At 36.4% G+C, this 22,069-nt stretch overlaps 2 protein-coding genes and 1 pseudogene across 4 annotated transcripts in view; 2 read left to right on the top strand and 1 right to left on the bottom strand.

Moving 5' to 3' along the window:
- Positions 1-7,770, top strand: part of LOC127419381 (uncharacterized) — a 36,933-nt gene extending 29,163 nt beyond the window's left edge. Inside the window, 9 exon segments of the mRNA XM_051660730.1 lie at positions 166-349; positions 469-553; positions 1,523-1,668; positions 2,757-2,847; positions 5,854-6,002; positions 6,107-6,192; positions 6,383-6,452; positions 6,570-6,691; positions 7,169-7,770. Coding sequence (XP_051516690.1) covers positions 166-349; positions 469-553; positions 1,523-1,668; positions 2,757-2,847; positions 5,854-6,002; positions 6,107-6,192; positions 6,383-6,452; positions 6,570-6,691; positions 7,169-7,325 — 1,090 coding nt within the window. The 3' untranslated portion in view covers positions 7,326-7,770.
- Positions 1-22,069, bottom strand: part of LOC127419409 (F-box only protein 6-like) — a 312,359-nt gene that overhangs the window by 271,705 nt on the left and 18,585 nt on the right. Inside the window, exons 3-6 of one of the 3 annotated variants that reach the window (XM_051660763.1) lie at positions 13,209-13,323; positions 13,009-13,104; positions 12,739-12,874; positions 11,452-12,597 (exon numbers count right to left, since the gene is read on the bottom strand). The exons of 1 other annotated variant lie outside the window; for it this stretch is intronic. In XM_051660763.1, coding sequence (XP_051516723.1) covers positions 12,451-12,597; positions 12,739-12,874; positions 13,009-13,104; positions 13,209-13,323 — 494 coding nt within the window. In that variant the 3' untranslated portion in view covers positions 11,452-12,450. Of the gene's footprint in view, positions 1-11,451; positions 12,598-12,738; positions 12,875-13,008; positions 13,105-13,208; positions 13,324-22,069 lie in introns of those variants that run through there. One more of the 3 variants, XM_051660765.1, reaches the window with a different exon arrangement.
- LOC127419380 (cell division control protein 42 homolog) lies at positions 8,899-11,436 on the top strand (annotated as a pseudogene).

Here is a 22,069-nt window from a genome sequence, read left to right as displayed (position 1 = left end):
GTGAGAAGAATAGCATCTCAGAATGCCATTCTGAGATGCTGGTTGGTGCGCTTTTGGTGGCATGAGGGGGACCTACACAATATTAGGCAGGTGCTTTTAATGTTATGTCTGATCGGTGTACGTAGCAGTTGGTTCCTCTCAATGTGATATCTCATCTCTCTCTAGCTCCTTCTGTGTGGACTGTCTGGATATCCTAGTAGGCGAGGGGACCTTTAACAAGCTGAAAAATGTGGACCCATGGATCTGTTACCTGTGTGTACCAGAGAACAGCATTGGAGCCATGAAGCCCAGACATGACTGGAGCATCCGTGTGCAGGAATTCTTTGCCAACAACAGTGCCATGGAGTTTGTTAGTGTTTTACTTCATACAAGTAATCTTCATGCAGAAATTTTAGATGACCTTTCTGATTTGAATTAGTTTCACCACGACGTTTTTCAAGCAATACTACTGACCTTTGTCCTCTGCAGGAGCCCCATCGTGTTTACCCCTCAATCCCTGCCAACCTGCGACGTCCAATCAGAGTCCTCTCCTTATTTGATGGTATTGCCACAGGTAACTCTTTCCAATACAAGCACAACTCTTCTCTGCACGGCTCTCATACTCTGGTTTCAAACTAGTGGGGTTTAATTCGCAAACAAATATGTTTTTGGATTAATCTTTTAAGTGATCAAATTGTTCTCGTTCACTCCATTTGTTCGGTCGTGAACGAATCTGATTTCACGAATCAGTTGAATCAATGACCCTGTTTGCACTTGGTGTTTCTGGTGATACGATCACATATGTTCACATTAAATACAGGTGTAAACGGGTCTAAAATGTTTTGTGATCAGATCACAAAAAACACATAAAGAGCAGTGGCTATTTCTCTGAGGAGGCAAAGGAGGCAGTGCCTTTAAAAAATTCGGGTGAGGAAAATAAATGACCGTACCTAAATAAAAGAAATAAAACATTACGAAATATGAGCTTGAATAATGTGTATAGCAATCTTCTTTCTTAAGTCACTCTGTCAAACAAACACCAGCGGATAAATCAATCAAAATTTGCCGGTTACGAGATGGATAAAACTGATTTCTCGAAATGTTTTGTGCTTAGATTACATTTCAGATGCATCTAGGAGAAACAGTCTTTTATGACTTTTATCATGCAGTAACACACTGACAGTGATTGGCGAATGTCGCCATGAAATCAGAGACCCTCCCCTCAAAGATTTGAATACGAACGCATTCAATGCATTTACACAACGACTGCATTGTGATACTCTTTTAGTGCAGTCAACGGCATGCACAGACAATGCACACAGACGAGGACTGTCCACGTGTTGGAAAAAACTGGGCCACCTCACAAACTGTGCTGATGACGAAATATGCTACACAAATTTATGTGTTATCCGATCCAAAATGCAGAAAAACAAACTACACTTTGGCCTTAATTCTGTAAGGATATTCCTTGATTGCTTACAGTTTGTTGCATGCAGCTTAATTTGGGCCTGTGGTTTCATTTAAATGCATTTTTGTGTTTCAGGATACCTAGTTCTGAAAGATCTTGGCTTCAAAGTGGAAAAATATGTGGCCTCAGAGATCGATGAAGAGTCTGTTACTGTCTCCATGGTCAACCACGAAGGAAAAATCACTCATGTGGATGATGTTAGAAGAATTAGCAAAGATCATGTGCGTTTGCAGAATTCTGTCTTTGGCAACGTTCACACCACAGCTGAATGTGGCTCAGATATGATTTTTACACTCAAATTTGACACAGTTAATTGGATAATCATGTGAACAGCCAAAAGCTCTTTGAATCTGACATTTATAAATTCGACCTGGGCCTTTTTCAAATGTGGAAATAAATCAGATAGGCATCTGATTTTTTTCCAATATGCCTTCAGTGTGAACAGCCAGGTCAGATTTAATGTGATTTTTTTTATATCACTCTAACTCAACACTCGTCATTTGTGCACTTGATTTCCTTGATATATAGGCGTGTTATGGTTTAACTTATAATTGTAAGTCATATCTCTTCTAATTAATGCATTCATTTTTTTAAGGAAAGAAAATAACATTTAAAGGCTCATCAGTTGGGTTCAATGATTTGATTGGACTATACGTAGTAAAATATGCACATGAAAAGATGCAGAGATAGATTTATGTAAGTGCTCTAGTCATGTCACTTGCGCAGAAAACAGTTTCTATTTTTTTCAAACCGTATCAAAACATGAATGCAAGCAAGTCAATGAAAATCTGAAATAGGTATAGACAACAACTCTTCTTACCTTCCATATATGTTATGTGTTTCACTTTTAAGTAATATTACACTCTGATATTTAAATTGCACCATACAAAAGCAAATTATTATTTTTTTATGTATATATACTTTATCCATCAAGACGGTCTTTTGCCGCCATTTGCTGACATATTAGATTAATATGTGTGTCCTATCCACTTTTTACAGCTAATTACATTTTTAAATGCTATTAAATAGATTATTCATATTATAATATTGAACATGCTAGAGTTTGGTGTGCATGCTTAGGGAGTGTTATACGCATGCGGGTCAGTTAATGAGGATCTGATATGGGCTACATTTAATATATCATGTGAACAATCTTACAAAAAACAAAAAAACAGATTTGAGCAGAAAATCAATTTGTGTCATATTCAGCTGCTGTGTGAACGTAGCCATTGACTATTTACACATCCATATACTCATCTTTAATTACAGTTATGAGAAACACAGAGCTTAATCTCTTTTATTGTTTTAGATTAATAAGTGGGGCCCGTTTGATCTTCTCATTGGTGGAAGTCCTTGCAATGATTTGTCCATAGTCAATCCTGCCCGGAAAGGCTTGTTTGGTAAGACACTGTGGCACAGCAAGACCGCACACACAGAAATGCTCTTAAAGGAATATTCCGGGTTCAATAGAAGTTAAGCTCAATCGACAGCATTTGTGGCATAATATTAATTAGCACAAAAATTCATTTTGACTTTCCATTTCTTCAAAAAACAGCAAACATCTTGGTTAAAGTGTGGTACTAACAATGGAAGTGAATGGGGCCAATCTGTAAACGTTAAAAAACTCACTGTTTCAGAAGTATAGCCACAGGGGGCCTGGGTAGCTCAGCGAATACTGACGCTGACTACCACCCCTGGAGTCATGAGTTCGAATCCAGGGTGTGCTGAGTGACTTCAGCCAGGTCTCCTAAGCAACCAAATTGGCCCGGTTGCTAGGGAGGGTAGATTCACCTGGGGTAACCTCCTCATTGTCACGATTAGTGGTTCTCGCTCTCAATGGGGCGCATGTTATTTGTGCGTGGATCGCGGAGAGTAGCATGAGCTTCCACATGCTGTGAGTCTCCGCGGTGTCATGCACAACGAGCACGAATTGACTGTCTCAGAAGCGGAGGCAACTGAGACTTGTCCTCCGCCAACTGTGTTGAGGTGAGTAACCGCGCCACCATGAGGACGTTGGCATTCCAAATTGGGAGAAAAGGGGATTAAAAAAATATATATATATAACCACAAGACGTAAACGATGTGTGTGTTAACATGATAAAATCGCTTACAAATTTAGATTTTTGTTTTTGTGTAAAGTTATATTAAATTTTACAACTTTGTTGCCATGACAACATAGCGCCGCAAGCACTAAAATGACTGTAAAAACTAGTTCCCGATCGATATATCGGTCGGCCGATATTATACCGATATGTGCCGATACGAAAACTTTTTTCAGAACATATAATGCAGAAAACAATGCTTTAGAATTGGTGTCATAGCGTAGTTTGTCCAGCAGAGTGTGCTCCGACTCCATTGTTTACAGAGCTGACTCTGAGATGATGGTGGCTCTGCAGACAGGGCAGAGTTCAACCGTGTGGATTTGAGCGATCTCTTCTCCTTAAATTGCTAACTAGTTTGTGAAATACATACTGGAAAGTTAATAAAAAATGACCCTATCATTTTATATAACTAATATAATGTTAACCATGTCCCTGACAAACATGTCACTCATGTCTGTTTGCTGTTAGCCAGCTATAGTTTGTCAGTGCAGTCAGTAATGAAGCAGATTGAAAGGTAAGAGAGCATCTTTTTGCAGCTCAGCAGACAACGGTGCGGTGGTAGATTGTGTGTGGTGAGTGTTGATTTCACGCTATGTTATTACTGAGTTGGTGAGACACAATGCTGGAAATTAAAATAAACAACGTCTGTCTTTTACTCTCTGTGACAATGAGTTTATAGCTAACTAGCTAATCACGTAGCTACTTTCATTGTTGTCAGCTGAGTGGAAGTTAATGTGTAAACATGTATTCACCAAACTGTTTTGTTTAGGATTCACAGTTTGGTACCCCCTTCAACTGAACAATTCCAGTCGCTGCATTTACAAAATGTAATATTAAAAAGTCTGGTTTTCCAGACATTAAAATAGGATACGTAATAAAAGTAGATTTAATAAATAGTATATTTGCCCTGTGTAAACAATAATATATAGGAACTGTATCTAAAATAAATGAGGGGTGATAAATACTAATACAACAGGCTGGAAAAATAGACATTTATTCATTTTAATATCCTATATATATTTTGAATCTGTTGAAACTTGACACCGGGTGACGCACCCTAAAAACGGCACCGTTAGATCGGTTTCATACTGAAGAGCCGCTTAAAAGTAAGATTTGTTTTTCCTCTCATAAATGTAAACGAGTGTAAATGCCAACATCATCATATATGTCGAAAGGATTTACGCCTGTCATGCAAAACATGAGCTCATTGATGTCATTAAGTCTGCTTTTTTATTCCATCAGTTACTCCTGGTCGGAGGTTGCCGTATATATTTAGTTAATAAGTAGGGTTACGTCCTACATAAATGTAATGGTGCAACGCTCCAATATTTAGTAGTGCATAAATTGTGACTTAGTGCCCATTTACGCCACAACTAGGCTAAGTTGTAACACATATAACTGGTGCAACCGGCCCCTGATGTTTATTTAGCTATTTATTTAATTTAATTTATTCTTTATTTAAATGGTCAGCAACTGACTGATACTAAACAGTACTACTGATGTTTATTTAGGTATTTATTTTTATTTATTCTTCAATTTAATGGTCAGCATTTGACTGATACTAAACAGTACTGATGTTTATTTAGCTATTTATTTTATTTTTATTTATTCTTTATTTTCTCAGTGTTCATTTCTAGAATTTGTTGATAATGTATAGTAATAATGTCAAATATTCTTTGATAAAAATATTTGTTTAAGAAAGCAGCCTTCTAAGTACCTTTGCTTAGTCATATCGGTGCAAAATCCACATAGAAAAGGTCTGTTTTCATTCCAGCTCAAAAATTAGCTATATCGGTCACCATATTAGAGGTTCCCCCTCTAAAATCGGTATCGGTATCAGTCTCAAAGATCCCATATCGGTCGGGCTCTAGTAAAAACTACTATTTAAACAACTTTATTGCTCAAATAAGATAACTAAATAAACTTTTAACAAAAGAATTAATGTAAGTGCTTTTATAACATTTCTGCCTGTAAACCCTCCAAAAATTGGCCCCATTCACTTCCATTGTAAGTTCCTCACTGTAACCTAGATTTTTGCTTTTTTTTTTTTTTTTTTTTTAAAGGAGGAATGAGTGAAAAAATTTTTTTGTGGTAATCAACATTATGCCACAAATGCTGTCAGTTGAACTTAACTTGTATTGAACCCACAATATTCCTTCAAGGAACAGTTCACCCAAAGATGAAATTTTAAAATGAAACAAATGAGAACATAATCTGTTTCCGTCATTGCACGTTGACAATTTCTATGATCTCTGTTTCTATGAAGTCTTCCCTGATCTGTGATTTTCTCGTTACTTTCTGCAGAGGGCACTGGACGGCTCTTTTTCGAATATTATCGGCTCCTGAGTATTATGAAGCCGAAGGAGGAAGACCCACGGCCATTCTTCTGGCTGTTTGAGAATGTTGTGGCCATGACCAACAGTAATAAAGCTGACATTTGCCGCTTTCTAGAAGTGAGATTTTTCCCAGAATACTTGAATCCCAATGTCACACTTTTTAAAAAAAAAATTCTAGTGATGTAGTGTCATACTGTAAGAGTGTGTGTGGTTTGTTTTAGTGTAACCCTGTCCTTGTTGATGCTGTGAAAGTAAGCCCAGCTCACAGAGCAAGATACTTCTGGGGAAACATACCTGGAATGAACAGGTATGTCATTTACACTCATGTTGAAATCATCACATTTGGACTTTTTTTTAAAAATGTAAACAGTTGAGATTGTTGTCTGCCATTTTTTTATAAAATGGAACACACTGTGGAAAATAGAGTCAGCCATTTGAACTAAGGATATACGCTACAGTAGCAATCAGCACTGACTGTTTTATTCTCTTTCCACCAGACCCATCATACCCTCTAAGAATGATAAACTAAGTCTTCAGGAATGTCTGGAGGCCGGCCGCACTGCAAACGTTTGTTAAATACTTCCTATCAAAGAGATGCAGCCCATAATCAAATATTATAATAATGTCATTACAATATACCTGTGATAGTATTATCTAAATGTATTTAATGTTATTGTTTTTCAGTTTGAAAAAGTTCGCACTATCACAACACGCCCAAACTCGCTAAAGCAGGGAGCCAATGACAAGCATTACCCTGTCACCATGAATGGAAAAGATGACAGCATATGGATCACAGAAATGGAGAAGTACATTTTACTTTCACTACTCTTTCAATTAACGGATTAGCTCACCCTAAAATGTTAATTCTTTCAGTGTTTCTTAACTTTATGTTGTTCCAAACCCGTATGACTTACTGAAATTTAATGAATGCCCCTTTGGCTGAATTCAGTACAATGGAGGTAAATTGAGACTCATTTTAATGCTTTGTAAAGCACCCAAAAGTGTCATTAACGTAGTCCATGAAACTTATGCATCATATTCCAAGTCTTCTGAAGGCATATGATCACTTTGTATGTTGAACAGACTGTAGTTGATATTCAGCCAATGGGATATTCAATAAATGATTCTCTTTTGTGTTCTGCAGAAGAAAGTTAAATGGGTTTAGAATTCCATGAAGTTGAGTGAATTACTGCGTTTTTATTTTTGGGTGAACTATTCCTTTAATGAAATTAAATATATTTCTTTTGTGTGTATGTTGACTGTTAAATTTACACTTTTGGCAGAATCTTTGGATTTCCAAAGCATTACACGGATGTGAAGAATATGGGCCGTATGCAGAGGCAGAAAGTCCTGGGGAAGTCTTGGAGTGTCCCTGTTATAAGGCATCTGTTGGCACCACTAAAAGATTATTTCGCTTGTGATGAAGTTCCCTTGAAATGAACAGAAGCGACTCAGGGACAGGAGTTTATTGTTACCTCAACTAAACTCTTTTAACTAAAATGTTATAACTAACTGGAGAATTGTTGCCAATGAATGTTATGGAACTGAAGAAAGTTGTTTTCATTTAAATTGAATGCTGCATTAAATCACTGGTCACTTTTTATTAAATATATAAGATTCCCTAATTATAATCATGTTTACCTACAAATGGAATAACACATTTAGAGGATGTGGGATTGGACAAAAAGAATAAACCTGAAAAATGTGTGTAGTGCTATGGAAAGTACCAATATAAATGATTATCTGGAACAATGTGTTGATTTAGAACTGAAATGAGTGTTGACATATGTTGTTAATTTTATAACAATAACCACATTCATCATAATTTGGTTTATTTTTGTGGAACACCAATGAGTAGTCTTTAGACTATTAAGTCCTGTAAAAATATAGTTAGTTCAATTTTCATTATATTTGAGAAGTCTTACGTTTCTTTCTGATACTATTAAATAGAAATAAGAAATAAAATGGGACTTTTAAAAAGTGTATTTGATGTTCAGATTTCATATAGTAGAACAGAACTTAAATCAACAGTAAATGGGCAATCATATCAACATGGCAGATTTGTTTGGGATTCAGAAATGAAAGGGAGACATCTAAATGAGATCTAACCTAAGGGTGGAAAGTATACCAATTGGAGGAAAGAGGGATAATATCAAGACAAAAGTATTAACGCGATAGTTCACCCAAAAGTAAAAAAAAAAAAAAACATTCTGTCATCATTTACTCACCCTGATGCCATCACAGACATGTATGACTTTATTTTATTTTTTTCCTGTTGAACACAAACGAAGATATTTAGAAGAATATTTCAGCTCTGTAGGTCCATACAATGCAAGTAAATGGTGATGAGAGTTTTGTACCTCAAAAAATCACAAAGGAAATAAAAGTAATCCATAAAACTCCAGTGTTTAAATCTATATCTTCAGAAACGATATAATAGGTATGGATGAGAAACAACAATACTTAAGTCTGGTCACCATTCACTTGCATTGTGAGCACCAACAGAGCTGATATATTCTTCTAAAAATCTTCATTTGTGTTCTGCAGAAGAAAGAAAGTCATGCACATCTGGGATTTCATGAAAGTGAGTAAATGATGAGAGAATTTTCATGTTTAGGTGAACAATACCTTTAAGTTTGTAAAACATACAACAGGACTGTGAATGGTGTGGGGAGGGCGAAACTGTAGAGTATGTAATAACTCAGTGTAGAAAGTATGAAGCAAACATTAATCAAAAGAAATACAGGAGAGGAAGGGGGTAAATCAGTTATCAGTAAAGAACCTGTTAAATCCAGGAGTGGGAAATTTTATAACATATGTAATACAGTTCTGTTTAAAAAAAAAAAAAAACATTTGGAAGAATATAGAGTAATGAGCTTTGTGTGTTTGTTTTTATTATTGTTATTATCCTTTTTGTCCTCTCTTTCTTTGTAAAGTGAGGGACTTGTTCTGATGGGTTTGGAGGGGAGAAGGAGGTGTAAAAGATGGAGAGAATAAGGGAAGTGTCTAGTCCATGCGAACAGTGGAGAGCGGTAATGCACTTATTAGTCTGCGATCCGCTGTAAAAAATAAATAAATAAATAAATAAAAGGAGAAGAAGAGACTTATAGTGAAATACGGCAGACAGAAGCGTGTTCTGGACGAATAAACATGGCGATGTTCTCGCCTGGTGTAATTTGCTGCTCAGTAATAGATAACAATGTTTAGAGGGGGTAAAAAAACAGTCGTATGCGTGAAGTGTTTGAATATTTCACAACAGGAGAGCTTTAAATATGTTTTGTCAGTCTGCTGGCTGCACAGTTGATAAGAAACTAGCTATCCACCATAGTAATCAATCAAACCGTCAATCAATCGCGTTTTCACGTTGTTTGTTTAGAGTTGAGTTTTCTATCTAAATAAGGCCTTTATTTCATTTAGAAGCAACTCTAGTTTTAAATGTTTAACGCCACCTGCCATTATATTAGCCAACAGGTCTAATTTATAATATCCGGACAGTGCGTTTGGATCTTAGCTGGGCTTCTGTGAAAGACAATGCAGAATTATCCACATAACATTATGTAACTTTCAGTAAGTGAAGTTTTACTGCCTCAGTACAGGAAAAACTTCTTTTTCAGTATTTTATAGAACAAATCCAGACTCAGGGTTCGGTTTGATCTGAAAACTGCCAAAAGCTTTTTCATGTAAGTGGACAAACCACCTGAAAACGAAATAGCACTTATTAAATCACAGATTCTTTGACACCAGATTCCGAACAACAGCAATATCCACATTTAAATGTGTGGTAGTTGGAGATGGTGCTGTGGGTAAAACCTGCCTTTTGATTTCCTACACAAACAAGAAGTTTCCATTAGAACCAACAGTAAGACCTTTTCCCCTACATTTACACATGCAGTGTTTTAATGCTCTGCTTGCTATCCCAACCTTTGTCCACATTATCAGTGATAAACAACGAACTACTGAGAACACTCAAGTAGGTGTATCACATCTGAATGAACCTCATATCAAGGTGTTAGTTCAGCAGCTTTGTTTTCATGCTCTTTTTCAGGTGTTTGACCGCTGTGCTGTGACTGTAATGCTCGGTGGTGAACCTTACACCATTGGATTATGTGATGCTGTACGTATGATGTTGCCCATTTAAAATTGACCTTTAAAAAGTGTACTTTTATAGGGTTTTTCAGAGGAGACATTATGTTGATTACCACAAAAGTTAACTTCAACTTGTCCCTCCTTTTCTAAAAATAATATTAAAAAATTGCATTACAGTAAGACGGATGGAAGTCATTCTATAAATGATAAAATGCATGCTGTTTCAAAAGCATTGCCACAAGATGTAAACAATATGTGTTAAAATTATTTTAGTGTGATAAATCACTTAACCATTTCTGTGTTAAGTTATCCAATTTGTTTAATTTGTTGCCATGACGGTGTAATACTGTAAACCCTGTAATCCCACAAAAATGTTGATTTAAACAACTTTACGGCTCAAATAATACACAAGTTTTAACAGAATTCATGTTAGTGCTTTTATAATATTATAAGCTTCACATTTCTGTTTAAACCCTCCAAAAATTGGCCCCATTCACTTCCATTGTAAGTGCCTCACTGTAACCTCAATTTATTATTATTTTATTAATTTTAGAAAAGGAGGTACGGGTCTACATTATTATTATTATTATTAATTTATTATTATTATTATTATTTTTTGTGGTCAACATTATGCCACAAATGCTGTCGATTGAGCTTAACTTGTATTGAACCCAGAATTCTCATTTCACCAGTTGGTTGTTTACCTTGTTCATTCATTACTCTCTAAATTCCTCAAAGTCAAAGGGATAAATATTAAATCTACCCCAATGTAACCATTCAGATTTAGGTGTACACATTGTCATTTTGCACAATTTATCATTTTCAATAGTAATCCACACACCCTGAATATCCCAATTGAAAATATTCTAATATTTTGCAAGTCAGGATCGACTACGGCCTCTCAGACGTCTTCTTGGTTTGCTTCGCAGTCCTCATTTGAAAATGTGAAAAAAAAAAAGGAGTCTTCCTCTATTCAAAGAGCTTGATGGTGTTGCATCTGGAAAATGTTGTCAATAATGTACAATCATTTGGAAGAAATTGGTTTTTGCTAACAATAAGCAATTCACCATTTCAAATGCAGTGGGTGCCTGAAATAAACCTTCACTGCCCGAAAACCCCTTTCCTGCTGGTTGGAACCCAGATTGACCTAAGAGATGATCCTTCAAGTATTGAAAGGCTTGCAAAAAACAAACAAAAGCCATTTAAACCAGATATAGCAGAGAAATGAGCCAGGGACTTGAAGGCAGTGAAATATGTTGAATGTTCTGCTCTAAAGCAGGTAGGTACGCTTGACATCTACTACGTCTACTAAATCCTTGGTTTGTAGTGTGATTTAATTTGCATAACAAAGTGATGTACATTTCCCCTGTTATAGAAAGGACTGAAGAATGTATTTGATGAAGCATTATTAGCAACTCTAGAACCCCAAGTGTGCCAGAGGAAACGAAAATGTGTTATTTCATGAGGTGGACAGAGCAGCCTCTTCAAAGATGTTTTTATTTTTCCACAGGCTTAAGAATCATCCCTGATTCAAACAAACTTTCATCAGGAAAGTCCTTTCAATACCTTTTACTCAGTTCTTTCTTTGGTATACCATGTTGAATATATGCAGCCTTTACTCTCTTTTATGATACCGAAATGCCGTAACTTCCAGATTCAGACAGTTTTAGATTCAAAAACTCTTCACATGATCACACAATGGTTGAAAATATGTTGTGGTATGGTAGATCTTAGCTTTAACAGAGACTTTGCAACTGCAGCAGTTACACATATTTAATTATAATGATAACAATAGGAACATTTAAAGTTATCACAATGTGGATAAGTGATCAATTGTTGGAAGTTCTTGGAACATAGATTTTCAGACAAGCTCTTAATGATGGCCCTCCTTATAGTTTTATTTTGCAAAAATAAGTCTGTTATTAATGGTATGAATATGTATTTTCAGTACACAACATATTAATAAGACTTAATCTCTAACAATATATGTTGGGAGAGAATAAGAAACAGCATTGATTACTGAGAAAGGAGGACCAAGAAGTATTTTTAAATAAAAATAACTAAATATTGATTTAATATAGCGGAAAGATAACTCCAAGAAGTGTATGATTTTGTACAATCATGTAGAAAATTGTGAGATGCACAATTTTCTTGCAAAGCGTTCTCCTTTAAAGTGATAGTTCACCCAAAAAAATGAAAATTCTTTCATTATTTACTCAACCTCATGTAGCTGTGACTTCAAAAGGAGGTATTAGGTAGAATGTTATTCACTGTCATTGCATCTTTTTTTCCCCATACAATTAAAGTGAATGGTGACTGAGGCCTAACATCTGTGTTTCATGGAAGAAAGCAAGCTATAGAGGTTTTGAACAACACAAGGGTGAGTAAATGAGGGAGAGTTTTCATCTCAGGGTGAACTACCCCTTTATAAAAGCATGTCTGTGTTGTAACATAAAGAACATAGTAAGACTGGACAACCCTATCTGTCTGCAGCTGGACAGATCTCCACACTACTATTAGAGACCCGTATTCCATACCAGCCTGCCCAGAACTGTGTATCCTTCCCTCCATGAGTGAAACGAATAAACCGAACCCCACGCCCATAGTCTTTAAAGACATATGTCATCTGAAATAAAACATCAAAAATACAGTGAGAATGATGCGGCCAATCTGTTCAGTTGATATTTATTTATTTAGTTAAATGGAGGATAATTAGTATAATTTCTGGACATAAAGGGTTTTTTTCTGTTCTTGTTATTCTACTCACTTCACACCACTGCTCATCGTTCCACTGTGGAAAGAATACTGGTTCAGGCTTATAGGAACTGATAACCTTCTTCTTCTGATCAAGCAACTCTAGACAGATCTCATACTGACTTCCACAGTCCCAGCGTGGCGCATACCTGCACCAGACAAGAAGTCAAATAAATGTGCTTTCATAGTAACAAATGTGTACCAAGGACTGCAGTTGACTTGGTATAATATATTAGCCACCTAAAGCATGAGAGAAAAATGTAAAGGTTGGGTGAATGCTCACCAGTCTGATATTTTGATATGAGGTTGTAAGTGATCCATGAAAGCAGGACTGTAGCCTTCTTTCTTTAGGTCAATGAGCTGTTGCTTCATACATAACCTAAGAATAAAGGTCTAAAACTGAATTAAAACAGCATTTTATTTTATTTTTCATTTTGACTTTTAAAAGTTTGACTTCTGATGAATCAGGAATATCAAACTTACCAGTAAGATGTGACAAAACATTTAGGAACTGTCTTATTTGGAATTTCTACATAATTATCTTCTATTGTCCAGCGGTCACCGCCATTGTGCACAATCTTCCATCCATTAAATTCATCTGATAAGATTATCGGAGAAGAGCGGAGCAAAAGAATAGTTTTACATAAGTTTAGGTTTAAGGCTTTGGATCTGTATAAATGAAATGTGAATTGCGCATCAGATCAGTAATATCTAGAAAAGACTACTAACATGTGTTGACACAAAACTAGTATGAATAAGGTTGTTAATTTTTTTTACATTTACATTTATTCATTTGGCAGACGCTTTTATCAAAAGCGACTTACAGAAGCGGGAGACAGTGGTTTTTACATTCAAAATTTTACATTAATCACATCATTTACATTCACTTCCATTGTAAGTGCCTCGTTGTAAACTTTTTTTTTTATGGAAAATGAAGGACGAGTCGAAATGTATTCATTTATTTTTGTGGTTATCAACATTATGCCACAAATGCTGTCGATTGAATTTAACTTGCATTGAACCCCGAATATTCCTTTAAAATCGGGAACGCAATAAATAATAAAGACAAGAAATAATAGACATAAATAAAGACAAGAAGCGACAAAGAAGAGTTTACAGTCCAAAGTTAATTCATTTCCGCAATATGCCAGAGAGAGAGAGAGAGAGAGAGAGAGAGAGAGAGAGAGAGAGAGAGAGAGAGAGAGAGAGAGAGAGAGAGAGAGATTCCTGCACTCACTCCTGAGACTTACTGCATCAGTTCTGGGTTCGTGATCCCCCGAAGTAACATCATTCTGTCCGCTCGTCGACTGACCCATCCTTCGTTTTTTAGAAGATAACATCTCGTCTTTATCAGACAATCATGCGTGTCTGGTTCTGCGGCTTTAAAACACGGAAGTAACTTCGCATGCTCTGCCGATACGTTACTGCTTCACCACTTTTTGAACATAAACAACAGCATCCACCTAAGCATTAGTTAAATATCGTTTCTGTAATCAAAGTGTACAGTAATGAACTGACTCGAATAACGATTCTAAATACGACAGCACTGTAATCTGCTTCTGAAAAACTCTGCGTGGCAGAGGATGCACGATACAGCTTCTGACGATAACAGCAGAACCGTTCCAGCTTTTCGATTAAGCAGTTTGAGATGTTCCATTAGTCACCATGTTCTCGACTTCTGTGTTTTACGACTATCGAAATCAAAAGTATTCTGAACACGTCAAAACAAAACGCTTGTTGATGACGTAATGGCTCCGCCTACAACCAAAGGCATTCTAGCAAGTCAGTCCACTGTCGGCCATTTTTGGAACGCTCTCGGGAGGCTATGTTCAGTCATGACAGTGCAGCTCCTATCATCTTGAATGGGGATCACCGAAATTTCAAGTCACTTAGTCAGGATTACGATCATAGAACATATTTAAAATCAGAAATCAAATCTGATAATATTGGAATCATAAATTGTGCTTCTTTACCTCATATTACGCTAAAACACGCAATTTTCCCATCTTGTATAGCTAATGCGCATGCGCGTTCTAGAGATGATTGACAGGTGATGTCTGCATCTAAAAGGTGATTGGCTCTTTTATTTGTAAGGCGGAACTTTCTTTCTGCATCTGTTGGGCGCTAGCGCTTTTTAGTTGGGCGTTCCAATTTCTGCCATTCATTTAAACAGAAGTGGCCCGTCTCTGCTAAATACACTCTGCTACAACCTTCTTGGACCAGTGCGCGACTGCAGTATGTGCATTAGCTTTTGGGCTATTAAAGGAGAAATTTCCAGACAAAAGTAGTTGGAGTCTCTCTTAAAGTTATTCATAGTTGTTACCCAGTAGTTTTTCCTCTTCCATGAGATCACTGCATGTACTATCTAAAATTTGATTTTGAGGTAATTTGATCTATTTATTAATACATTTATTTTGCACATTTATGTAGCTTATGAATATCCTGGAAATGATCACGCTTCTACCCCAGGTGTGGGGTATGTCGCTCCATCAATATTCAATAAAAAAAATAAAAAAATGTATTTCTTGAATCTTGATACACTTTGTAACCAGAAAAAAGTGAATTTTTCTTAAGGTGTGCCTTTATAGCCCCATTGTATAGATTAGCAAAGTTTAATAACATTTCACCTAATTGTTCCTTCTCTCATCACAATGAAGAAACAGTTGACCATCAGTTTTGGATTGACTTTTCAAACTTTTTACAAAGTAAATTATCCCCAAACTTCTGTAATAGACCCGTGGTATAATATAAATTAATAGTATAAAATCTCCATTTATTAAAGGGTTTAAAGGCAGAAATGTGAAGCCTATAATTTTATAAAGTACTTACATTTATTCTTTTGTTAAAAATGTGTGTATTATTTGAGCTGCAAAGCTGTGTAAATCATAATTTATACGATCATTTTAAGGTTTTAGGGTTTACAGCGTTACATTGCGTCAGGGTTCAGCCACTTCTGTTGGTTTTGTTTATATCTCTTTGTGGTTGAATTCTGACACTCACGTTTTGTGTCATGCTGTGTGAACACATGTCTTTGTTTGGTTTTCATTGCCATGTGATTTTGTGTCTTGTCATTTGTTGTGTGAGTGCACTTGGCTTTGTGTTTTCTCATTATCATATGCACTAGTGTCAGTTCAGTCGTGAGTGATACCCCACCCCCTTGTTATCAGTTCATTTGCCTCACCTGTCTCCCCTTGTTACCCTGCTCATTTCTTTCACTATTTAACCTCCCTGCGTTTTCTGTCCCATGCCAGTTTGTTGTGGATGTTTTCCTGTTAGGCGTGTGTCCTGTTGGTCCAGTCTGATCTGGTTCCTCCAGCCAGTCTTTTTAGTGCCTGTCCTGGACTGTTACTTTCCCCCCTCTGGGTAGTTTTTGTTTGTTTGTTTTCATTTTTTGTTAATAAAGCCCATTACTTGCTCTGCGACTGAGTTCTCACCTCTGTACTCCCAAACCTGACACACCGTCAGGCAATGAAGTTGTACAAAAATGAATAAAACTTTACACAGAAAGGGTCAGTAAGCAATTTTTTGTATCACCCTAAAATCATATAGACATGCATATTGTTAACGTCTTGTGGCTATACTTTTTAAACGGTTAAGAAAAGGAGGGACACGGTGAAATTAATTTTGTGGTAATTGCCATTAAGCCACAAATGCTGTTGATTGAGCTAAACTTGTATTGAACCTGTAATATTCCTTTTAATTGTAGTTTTTTTCTTTTCTTGCAAAAATGTATATTCCAAAGCCTGCTTTTTATTTTATAGGAATGATGAGTTATATTTAAATACTCTTAAAAACACCAGACATCCGATAGCAAGTAACATTTGCTTATGATGTGCTGTCTGTAAGTTAAATGGTGTTTTGACTAACCCTCTTGAAATGTGTTGTTATTTGTTGAAATAAAATTGATTTTGTATTGTTGATAATAATTATAATTCTGTTATGAAATATCCTCTTATTTTGTTTCAAAATCCAATACTGAAAATGCTCTTTGAGAATTGATCTTACAGAAAATATTTTTCTGATGTAGTTTTTCAAGCACCTTTTGGAAATGTTAGAAAAGAACAGTCATATTCTTTTCAAACAGATTGGAGCTGTTCATAATAAACAGTGGTGATAGCAAAATGTAACTTTCTGAAGCAATGAGGCTTTCAATACAAAGGACAAACAAACTTGGGTTTATTACTCAAAGCTTTCTACACCAACTACTGTGTACAAGTACAGCATCAGGTTCTACGTCTTATTGTACTTCAGTTCATGTCATTTGTTGTTATTTTAAACAAAATTCACTGTCAAAGCCTTTAATTTGTTTAAATGTAATGCCACCAAAGAAAAAGATGGGCAAGTCTGCAGAAAAGCAATTTGTCTCCAGGTAAATTAATGTGTGAGAGTACGGTGGTTACTTATGATATGAAAGAGTAGACTGGGAAGTAAATTGTGCATGTGGACAGGGCAATAATGTTTAATTAAAATGCAGTGGGAGTGCAAGTGTTTGTGTGATGGTGTCATAAACTCAATTTATGCAAGGGTTTCTGCTTCACAGATGAACAAAGGTCACAAATACGTTGTTTATGGCAAAATTAATAAAGCTAAGAAGAAGCACTTCAACGTGAAAGGTGTTTTTATTTAGGGCTGCCCCCTGATAGTCTACCAAAGGTTAGTCAATGAGAAGAGTCTTGGTCGACCAAGTTTTGATTGGTCGGTTGGTTCCAGAAAAAACTCCACATAAAAACGACGAACACAAGTATTACTGCTGGTTGGACGCTATGTTGTACTATGGGGTATATTTCGTTAAGCAGGGTTAGGGTTAAACCTACACAATAAAGACACCTTGATTTCAAACTTTGAACTTTATTTTTTATTTATTTGAACTAAAAATTCAAATGAAACTAAGAAAACTACTAAAAAATAAGTGCAATTAAAATGTGTGTTGTTCAACTTTTTGAAAGATGGCTTTACAACAGTTGTTAACTTCTCTCTGGCAAAGAACCTCATCTGTGCATTCTCTATCGGTCCGGAAAATACATCATGTATGTGAATAAATTCGTTTGTTCCCTCCTTTCATGATATATATACAGGTGCATCTCAATAAATTAGAATATCGTGGAAAAGTTCATTTATTTCAGTAATTCAACTCAAATTGTGAAACTCGTGTATTAAATAAATTCAATGCACACAGACTGAAGTAGTTTAAGTCTTTGGTTCTTTTAATTGTGTTGATTTTGGCTCACATTTAACAAAAACCCACCAATTCACTATCTCAAAAAATTAGAATATGGTGACATGCCAATCAGCTAATCAACTCAAAACACCTGCAAAGGTTTCCTGAGCCTTCAAAATGGTCTCTCAGTTTGGTTCACTAGGCTACACAATCATGGGGAAGACTGCTGATCTGACAGTTGTCCAGAAGACAATCATTGACACCCTTCACAAGGAGGGTAAGCCACAAACATTCATTGCCAAAGAAGCTGGCTGTTCACAGAGTGCTGTATCCAAGCATGTTAACAGAAAGTTGAGTGGAAGGAAAAAGTGTGGAAGAAAAAGATGCACAACCAAGAGAACCGCAGCCTTATGATTGTCAAGCAAAATCGATTCAAGAATTTGGGTGAACTTCACAAGGAATGGACTGAGGCTGGGGTCAAGGCATCAAGAGCCACCACACACAGACGTGTCAAGGAATTTGGCTACAGTTGTCATATTCCTCTTGTTAAGCCACTCCTGAACCACAGACAACGTCAGAGGCGTCTTACTTGGGCTAAGGAGAAGAAGAACTGGACTGTTGCCCAGTGGTCCAAAGTCCTCTTTTCAGATGAGAGCAAGTTTTGTATTTCATTTGGAAACCAAGGTCCTAGAGTCTGGAGGAAGGGTGGAGAAGCTCATAGCCCAAGTTGCTTGAAGCCCAGTGTTAAGTTTCCACAGTCTGTGATGATTTGAGGTGCAATGTCATCTGCTGGTGTTGGTCCATTGTGTTTTTTGAAAAGCAAAGTCACCGCACCCGTTTACCAAGAAATTGCTTCCTTCTGCTGACCAGCTTTTTAAAGATGCTGATTTCATTTTCCAGCAGGATTTGGCACCTGCTCACACTGCCAAAAGCATCAAAAGTTGGTTAAATGACCATGGTGTTGGTGTGCTTGACTGGCCAGCAAACTCACCAGACCTGATCCCCATAGAGAATCTATGGGGTATTGTCAAGAGGAAAATGAGAAACAAGAGACCAAAAAATGCAGATGAGCTGAAGGCCACTGTCAAAGAAACCTGGGCTTCCATACCACCTCAGCAGTGCCACAAACTGATCACCTCCATGCCACGCCGAATTGAGGCAGTAATTAAAGCAAAAGGAGCCCCTACCAAGTATTGAGTACATATACAGTAAATGAACATACTTTCCAGAAGGCCAACAATTCACTAAAAGTGGTTTTTTTTTATTTTTTATTGGTCTTCTGATGTATTCTAATTTTTTGAGATAGTGAATTGGTGGTTTTTGTTAAATGTGAGCCAAAATCATCACAATTAAAAGAACCAAAGACTTAAACTACTTCAGTCTGTGTGCATTGAATTAATTTAATACACGAGTTTCACAATTTGAGTTGAATTACTGAAATAAATGAACTTTTCCACGACATTCTAATTTATTGAGATGCACCTGTATGTATATACAGTTGTGCTCAAAAGTTTGCATACCCTTGGAGAATTGGTAATATATGTACCATTTTTAAAGAAAACATGAGTGAGCAGGCAGAACACATTTCTTTTATTTCTTAGGGGATTCATATTCAACTGTAGGTTATAACAGAATGGCACAATCATAAAACAAAACATGGCAACAAAGAAAAAAATGAAAAGTATGCATACCCTTAGGTCTTAATACTGTGTATTCCCCCTTTTAGCATCAATGACAGCATGCAATCTTTTGTAATAGTTGTCTATGAGGCCCCAAATTCTTGCAGGTGGTATAGCTGCCCATTCGTCTTGGCAAAATGCCTCCAGGTCATGCAAAGTCTTTGGTCATCTTGCATGAACCGCACATTTGAGATCTCTCCAGAGTGGCTCGATGATATTAAGGTCAGGAGAATGTGATGGCCACTCCAGAACCTTCACCTTTTTCTGCTGTAACCACTGGAGGGTCAACTTGGCCTTGTGCTTAGGGTCATTGTCGTGCTGGAAAGTCCAAGGGCGTCCCATGCGCAGCTTTCGTGCAGAAGAATGCAAACTGTCTGCCAGTATTTTCTGATAACATGCTGTATTCATCTTGCCATCAATTGTCACAAGATTCCCCGTGCCTTTAGAGCTCACACCCCCCCAAAACATCAGTGAGCCACCACCATGCTTCACAGTGGGGATGGTATTCTTTTCACTATAGGACTTGTTGACCCCTCTCCAAACATGGCGCTTATGGTTGTGACCATAAAGTACTATTTTGGTCTTGTCACTCCAACAGTGTGCCAGAAGCTGTGAGGCGTGTCAAGGTGTTGTCGGGCATATTGTAACCGGGCTTTTTTGTGGCATTGGCGCAGTAAAGACTTCTTTCTGGCAACTCGACCATGCAGCTCATTTTTGTTCAAGAATCATCGTATTGTGCTCCTTGAAACAACCACACCGTCTTTTTCCAGAGCAGCCTGTATTTCTCCTGAGGTTACCTGTGGGTTTTTCTTTGTATCCCGAACAATTCCTCTGGCAGTTGTGGCTGAAATCTTTCTTGGTCTACCTGACCTTGGCTTGGTATCAAGAAATCCCTGAATTTTCCACTTCTTAATAAGTGATTGTACAGTACTGACTGGCATTTTCAAGGCTTTGGATATATTTTTATATCCTTTTCCATCTTTATAAATTACCTTCCATTATATTCCATTACCTTGTTACGCAGTATCTAGCCTGCTCAGTGCATCCACGTGAGAGCTAACAAACTCATTGACTATTTACACACAGGCACTAATTGCAATTTAAAAATCCACAGGTGTGGGAAATTAACCTTTAATTGCCGTTTAAATCTGTGTGTGTCACCTTGTGTGTCTGTAACAAGGCCAAACATTCAAGGGTATGTAAACTTTTGATCAGGGCCATTTGGGTGATTTCTGTTATCATTATGATTTAAAAAGGAGCCAAACAACTAAGTGATAATAAATGGCTTCCTATGATCACTATCCTTAAATAAAAGACAGTTTTTTTTGCATTATCAGTCATATTTTCAAAATCAATGCCAAAATTTCACAATTTCTGTCAGGGTATGCAAACTTTTGAGCACAACTGTATATATATATATATATATATATATATATATATATATATATATATATATATATATTAGCAATATCCAATTGCTATACATATCCAACCCCTGGGCTGAGAGATCGGTGAGTATTCTTACTTTAGTGATTTTGCATTGAAAATTAAATTATAAAAAAAAAAAAAAAAACCTAAATCAAATACATATCTAAACTCAAATTGCACTCCAAATGAAACAAAAAAGCAATAAAAATAATGTGTTAGAAGTGTAAAGTGATAAAAGAATAATATATTGTAAGACTGGCACAAAATTTTCTGCATCACTTCCGGGAAAGTTAAGAACTTGTGAGATAACATCGTCGTAAAACTCACACACAAAAGGGACATCTCCACCTGAAACAACACACCCCACTGATTAGGGACCATAAAACGCAAATCACACTCACATCTGCTTTCTTTCTCAGTTCTAAGTTATGACTTATCCTGTTCAGTAATGTAAAAGGTTTTCTGATCATACATGTTTGGTATCATTCAAGAGGTCTCAGTGCAACTGGTAAAACGGTCTCATTCCCTTTCAGCAAAGTCAAATCACAAGTAAGATTTAAGAACTTAGTAAAATACTGTATTCTATCCGGGACATGCCCCTCCCAAGTCTCTCACAGGGACCAGATGCTGTATGAAGATTAGGTGCATTCTTTGTAAACATCAAACGACCTACTCAATCACAAGTTTTAAAGGTCTACTTACAACTCCCTAAATTGTAAACCAAATCCTAAATAAAATCAAACATACACATCTGAAATAACAAAATAATTGTTTGGTATTTAAGGAGAGATGACAAAGGAATCAGGGTCTCTGTAGCCAGAGGACCCACACAGAAAACATTGTGTGTAGTTTTTTAAAATACCAGGTATGCAATTTGAATTTCTTATGTTTGGTAAATGTTTGAATGGAATGCAACTTTAATTATATTATTATGCTTGGTTCACTGATAGCTTTGAGTTTGATTTATTATTTTAATTGGATTGTTTGAATGTATTACTATTACCTGGTAAAATAAATTGTTATTATGATTCATTCTGAAGGACTGTTTTCTAGTATATTTCTTATTAACTACAAATCTA

Source organism: Myxocyprinus asiaticus, chromosome 28 (genome assembly GCF_019703515.2).
Source record: "Myxocyprinus asiaticus isolate MX2 ecotype Aquarium Trade chromosome 28, UBuf_Myxa_2, whole genome shotgun sequence".
Classification (NCBI taxonomy): domain Eukaryota; kingdom Metazoa; phylum Chordata; class Actinopteri; order Cypriniformes; family Catostomidae; genus Myxocyprinus; species Myxocyprinus asiaticus.
This window is presented reverse-complemented; position numbering and strand designations above follow the sequence as displayed.